Below are 6332 nucleotides of genomic sequence, written 5' to 3'. Positions count from 1 at the left end.
TCGTTATCAGAAATTAGAACTCAAGGAATCCTGAAGCAGCATACCACATTCTTCCATAAGAATTGCTTCACTCATTGAGCAGTAATGGAAGCTACCGGTTCAGCTTTCACCCACTTCGTAAAATAATCTATAGCAACAATTATATATTTAACCTGACTAGCTGCCAGAGGGAAATGACCCATGATGTCGATGCCCCATTGAACAAAGGGGTAAGGTGTAACGAGGTTAGCTAGAGTGACAGCTGGTACATGAACCAAGTTGGAGGTTCGTTGGCATCTATCATAGGTCCTGACCAACTACTCTAAGTCATTCACCATCGTCGGCCAATAGTACCCCATGCCGTAAAGCTTTCTGGCTGAGGGTTCGGGCCCCGATATGGCTTCCACAAATGCCTCAATAAATCTCCCTTAGGATATAGTCTACTTCTCGAGGCCTGATGCACTTGAGCAATGGTTGCAATAATTATCTCTTATAAAGTTCCCTGTTGACTAGTACGAAACTTCGGGCTTTCCTTCTGACCTCTTGGGCTTCCGAGTCATCCTCAGGAAGTTTGTCCTCCTTTAACTATAATAACAAAGGATCCACCTAACTAGGCTCGTCCTCCATACATAACTGATCAACGAACTCTTTGATACTCTCTATGGTAAAGACTCGATTCGAATTTCTCAAGAGCTTGTAGGAAAATAGGAAGAAGCGACCCGAGACAACAGATCTGCTTTCGTGTTCATGGCCTGAGGAACATACTCCACCTTCACTAACTAAAAATGCGCGATCAGTTCCTTGACCATAGCCAGGTATCTCGCCATATGACCTTCTCGAGCCTCATACTCCCCGTTCACTTGCTGTACTACCAAGTTAGAGTCTGAACTCACCTCGATTCGCTACGTTCCCAACTACTTAGCTAATCTCAATCCCGCTAACAAAGCCTCATATTTAGCCTCATTGTTAGATACTCGAAACTCGAAATGCAAGGCATAGGGCCATGCCTTCCCATTAGGACTTCTGATCATCAGCCTGCTCCGCCACCGCCCAAGGTCGAGCTCCCATCTACGGTCAACATCCATGGCCTCTGATCCCCTTTCGAAGCTTCTGGGGATCCTATCCCTTCGGGGATGAAGTCTACCAACGCTTGGGCCTTGATGGTCGGCCGAGGCTTGTACTCAATATCAAAAGCTATGAGCTCCATTGCCCATTTCAACATCCTTCCTGAGAGCTCTGGTTTGCTAAGAACCTATCTCAAAGGTTGGTTAGTAAGAACAATAATGGTATGAGATTGAAAATAGGGCCAAAGTTTCCTCGTCGAGACCACCAAGGCAAAGGCTAACTTCTTCATGGGAGAATACCGAACCTCCGCTCCTGTCAAACGCTTACTGGCATAATAGACGGGCCTCTACCTTTTATCTTCTTCTCGGACTAGTACAGAACTCACAGCTTCTTCGACTACCACCAAATAAAGATACAGTGGTTCTCCTTGCTGTGGCTTAGTGAAGACTGGAGGAGAAATTAGATGTTCCTTTAGCTTGTTAAAAGCTTCCTAACATTTAGCGTCCCAAACAAAATTCTTCGCCTTCAATAGGACCTTATAGAAGGGAAGACCTTTTTCTGCCAATCAAGAGAGGAACCTTCCTAAGGTCATCATTCTTCTTGTAAGGCTTTGCACTTCCTTGATATTCCTCAAGGCTAGCATATCCATAATGGCTTTAACCTTCGTTGGGTTTATCTCAATCCCTTGGTGATGAACTATATAACCCAAAAACTTTCATGCAGAAACGCCAAATGCACATTTGATAGGATTAAGTTTTACATGAAACTTACGAAGGATTTGGAAGCACTCCTCCAAATCTAGGGGATGATGTTTAGTGATGAGAATTTTCACCAGCATGTCATCCACATAAGCCTCCATATTCCGACCGAGCTGGTGTTGAAACAGCTTATTCATTAGGCACTAGTAGGTGGCTTCCGCATTCTTCAAGCCGAACGGTATTACTGTGTAACAGTAGGTTGCCTTATTGCTGATGAATGTCGTCTTCTCCTAATCTTCGGGGTGCAATGGGATCTAATGGTACCCTTAAAAGGCATTCAAAAAACTCATGAGCAAACAACTAGCAGTCCCATCAATCAAGGCATCTATCCGAGGAAGATGATAGCTATCATTCGGGCAAGCTTTTTTAAGATCAGTGAAGTCAATGCAAAACCTCCACTTACCTTCTCCTTTGGCCACCAACACCACATTCACCAACCATTCCAGATAATCAACCTACCGAATGTATTACACCTCCATTAACTTCACGACTTTTGCATCAATTGCTCGGTCTCTTTCGAGGGTGAAGCTTCGCTTCTTCTGCTTAACAGGTCAGAAACTTGGACGTATTCCCAACCTGTGTGTCATGACTTCTGGATCAACCCTTAGCATGTCTTGGGCAGTCCACGCAAAGATGTCTGCATACTGCCGAATGAGGGCTAAGATCTGACCCCTTAATGGATCTTTTAACTCAGCACTTATCTTTATGCAACGATCTGGGCAATCCTCCTTTAAGGGTACCTCCTCCAACTTGTCAATCGACTCTACTGTTTTTGGATCTTCTGACCCCTCCAATAGAAAACTAACCTCCTATGGGAGACTCTCCTCGGGAGTCCCTTCGTTGACAAGGAGCTTCTTCTCGTGGCATTTTTTCTTTTATCTCCTTACTATGCTTATAGAGGCCATGTAACATTCACGGGCTGAGCACAAATCTCCTTGCACCTCGCCTATCCCACTAGCTGTAGGGAACTTTATCATCATACGATATGTGCTAGGAATAACCCGAAGAACGTTGAGGTCCGATCTTCCCAGAATCATGTTATAAGCTGCAGGAACATCTGCCACCAAGATATCGAGCATGACCTGGGAGGTTCGGGAACCTCTTCCCACGGTTAACGAAAGCTAAATGACTCCATATGAATATACTGCTTCCCCATCAAATCCCACCAAGGGGACCTAAGCCCACCATAGCTGCTCCATCCTGTATCACATGCCCAAGAAGGCTTGTTTATACAAAATTTCTAAAGAACTACCCGGATCCACAAGGATCCCTCGAAGCTCCCAACTTCAGAGTTCAGTTGTTATTACCATCGGATCATTTTAGTTCGAGTACTTGGGGAGGTCATTATCTGAAAAAAAAGATCGTTTCCCCTCTCCTCAATCGCTTCTTCCTCGAGATTCGGCTACTCATTGCAACCTCTTCGCCCTTCGCCCCCGGGACTTCCCCTACGGCCAGCGTATGAAATACTTGAGGTTGAGGAGGATCTTTTTTCGCTTGCGGCGGTCTCTCCCTTCGGGGCAAATACCGAACTCGATCTCGCCCTTCGACTCGATCCTTCTTGGCGGGGGGACTCCACGACTATGAACGCTGCTCCCTCCCCCTTCAGGGATCCGCTTCCCTAGAAACATGATTTCTAAGGAAGCCTTGATTAATCAGTTCCTGGATCTCTTCTTTCAACTGGTGACATTCCTCTGTATCGTGACCATGATCTCGATGGAAGCGGCAATACTTATTCTGATTCCTTTTGTTGGACGGCGTTTTCATCGATCGGGGCTTCTTTAGATAGTCCTTGTCCTCGATGGTGGCAAGGATCTCCACTCTTGAGGCATTTAGAGGGGAAAAACTGGTCGACTCCCACCAAGGATGATGCTTCTCCTTTCGATCCTCCCTTCGACCCTTGCTCTTATGCTCTTTAGGATGTCTTTTTTTTTTTTTTTCCTTTTTCTCAGTGTGCTCTATTCTTTTTGTCTGCATAACCTCCTCGACATTAATGTACTTCGTGGCCCAGCCTAAAATATCCATAAATGTAAGCTGGGGAGTTTTAGCCAACGACTGAGCGAAGGGACCAGGCCTTAGGGCATTCTGGAATGCTATCATAGCGACACTATGGTCGAAGTTCTCAATACTCAGAGCTTCCATATTGAAACGTGAGACAAAATTCTTCAAAGATTCACCTTGGTTCTGCTTCAGGCTAACAAAGGCCATAGTGGACCTTCAATGGCTCTGAAGAGGCATAAAATGGACTAGAAAACTACCCCGAAACTGCGCAAAATTAGCTATTGAGTGATGGGCCAAGTTTGAATATCAGGCTCATGCATGCCCCTCTAGTGTTGCCAGGATGACTCTACGCCACATTGCATTAGAGTCATCTTACACCATCATATGGGAGGTAAAAAGATTTAGGTGGTCCATTGGGTCAATAGTCCCCGCATAAGGCTTGATAGCCGGAATGCGTAAGCGCTAAAGCAGTATGGCCGCCATGATTTCCAAACTAAGGGGTTGGTTCACCATCGTCCCCTGAGACTCACCCAGCTTTGTCTTTAGGGCTGTCATCTCCTCCTCCAACTGTCGCAACCTCCTCTCTTGCTGTTGTTGTGCATACTGAAGGATCATGAACGAGGATACAAAAGCATGCAACGGAAGCGTTTTAATCAAAAAACGTTCCTCGTATTGATTAGAATCTAGGAGACTTACTTTTTCGGCGGATTACCGGACGGAATGAAGCAATAGGAGCAGGATGAGCGGGAGCTTCTTCGCGTGGTGGAGACGACGGCTGTCCTGCAATCCTTCGTCTCCTTCGCATCAGAACTTGGAGGCTCTCTTTCGATCTTCCGAAGTATGACTCGAACTCGCAGCCTCTCTTTCGATGAAGAAGAGTAAAAGAACCTTGGATGAAAAACAATCAAAGAGAGATATATATAGGGAGAACCCTAGGGTTAAAACCCTAGTGGGCCAAACCCTAATGGGCCAAGTCCATTTAATTAATTTTCTAATTGGGTTAGCTCAATTAATTAATTAAACTAATGAACTATTATTTTATTCTAGCCCAATTAATTATGGACCATCCTGAATAAAATAATTCTCTCTCAATGTAATTCACCCAACAAGCCAAATGTATTAAAAAATACATGAGTTACATCGAGCTGCCCCGGGGACCAATAGACAAATTATTCACGGCTACTAAAATGACCAAAATATCCCTGCTACCTAGTAGCTATATTTTGTCATTCTAAGTGTTCCAACTATCACCATATGGTAACACTGACCCCACGAATAATTTTGCATATGCCATGTCTTTGACCTACTAGTGTAATGACGAAAATACCCCTCTGCGTAACACCCATCATTTAGAAAGGAATAATGTACTAACATCTCTCTAAATGATTTCTACCATCCTTAGATCACTAGTCCAATAATCTGTGACTACTCGAATGTACTTGCTTATCACTGGGAGCTACCCAGAAGCACACACTCTTAAGTCACGTTCCTAGGGCCCTGGATTATTTGATTATTCTTGGACAATCACAAGGGGGTGAATCACAGAAACTATCTTGTATTAGTCTGTCTTAGCTAATTAGAAACCATACTCCCAACTCAAAAGGATATTGATCTTTGATAGACCTCACCTACAATGAATCTAAGAATATAGCTCTAGGTTCACTAGACCACCAACTAATACTCAAGTATTAGAGTACTCGTCCACGTAGTAGCAGTGATAGACTAGCTCCATGATAATTAGTACTTTGTCATTAGCTTTTATCACAGGTCCACTCTACGCATTCCAAATGCGCTTGTACAATTAGAGTAAGCAGACTGTTTACTGGCTAAGGCAAGCCATCCTCCATTAGGATCTATTGCACAATGTTCTTATCATGATAGAATGCCCAGTTCTATCAAAAAATCAAGAGCAATATTTTTCTTGCTTATTAAGTACCCATGATTCATGCCTAACTGTGAAGAACGACCCATCACATGAATCACTTACTTAATAGCATGGACACTTTTCCAACAATTAAATGCAAATAATATATGTGCCATGAACTGAATAAAAGAAACATCATTACCATAAATTAAACAAAACATGTCTTTAGGGCATACATTTCCAACACATACGACATGTTGGAAGACTCTGCGGCCTCCCCATGTTCGTCCTCCCTACGGTGCCCCCGAGGGTCCCCCTCGCGTGGGCAAGATTCCTCCTCCCTCAGGGGTTCTTGCCTCCCTTCCGCCTAAGAATGATGGTCTTGCTGGTGCTGGCGGTCTAGGAAACCAATGAGCAACTCCGTCAGGTGTTGGACTTGATTTTCCAAAAGCGTAATCTGATCAGGTGGGGGAGGAGGGTCATCTGGACTACGGTCTCTCCCCTGCAGGCTCCTTAGAGGATTATTCTGGCTTGGTTTCGAGGAAAGGTTACCACCGACAGCCCGAGACTGTTGTCTTCTAGTTGCCATCAAAACAGAGAAAATAACTCAAACGTCATAGCAAGTCGTATTTGAGAGATAGAAAAGAAGATGTCTCGACCCCACGGTG

The 6332-nt window shown here is 44.4% G+C and overlaps 1 protein-coding gene across 1 annotated transcript; it reads right to left on the bottom strand.

Moving 5' to 3' along the window:
- Positions 1–3404: 3404 nt before the first annotated feature.
- On the bottom strand, positions 3405–4007 carry LOC127788055 (uncharacterized). The gene has a single exon (XM_052316177.1). It carries the CDS (start codon positions 4005–4007, stop codon positions 3405–3407), a length of 603 nt encoding a protein of 200 aa, XP_052172137.1.
- Between the last annotated feature and the right edge of the window lie 2325 nt (positions 4008–6332).

The sequence above is a fragment of the Diospyros lotus genome, chromosome 13 (genome assembly GCF_014633365.1).
Source record: "Diospyros lotus cultivar Yz01 chromosome 13, ASM1463336v1, whole genome shotgun sequence".
Classification (NCBI taxonomy): domain Eukaryota; kingdom Viridiplantae; phylum Streptophyta; class Magnoliopsida; order Ericales; family Ebenaceae; genus Diospyros; species Diospyros lotus.
Note: the sequence above shows the minus strand (reverse complement) of the source record. Positions and strands in the feature narration are given on the sequence as shown.

Bases quoted from the DNA above. Each gene is read 5' to 3' on its own strand.
- LOC127788055 (XM_052316177.1), bottom strand. From the start codon at position 4,007: ATGGCCTTTGTTAGCCTGAAGCAGAACCAAGGTGAATCTTTGAAGAAT.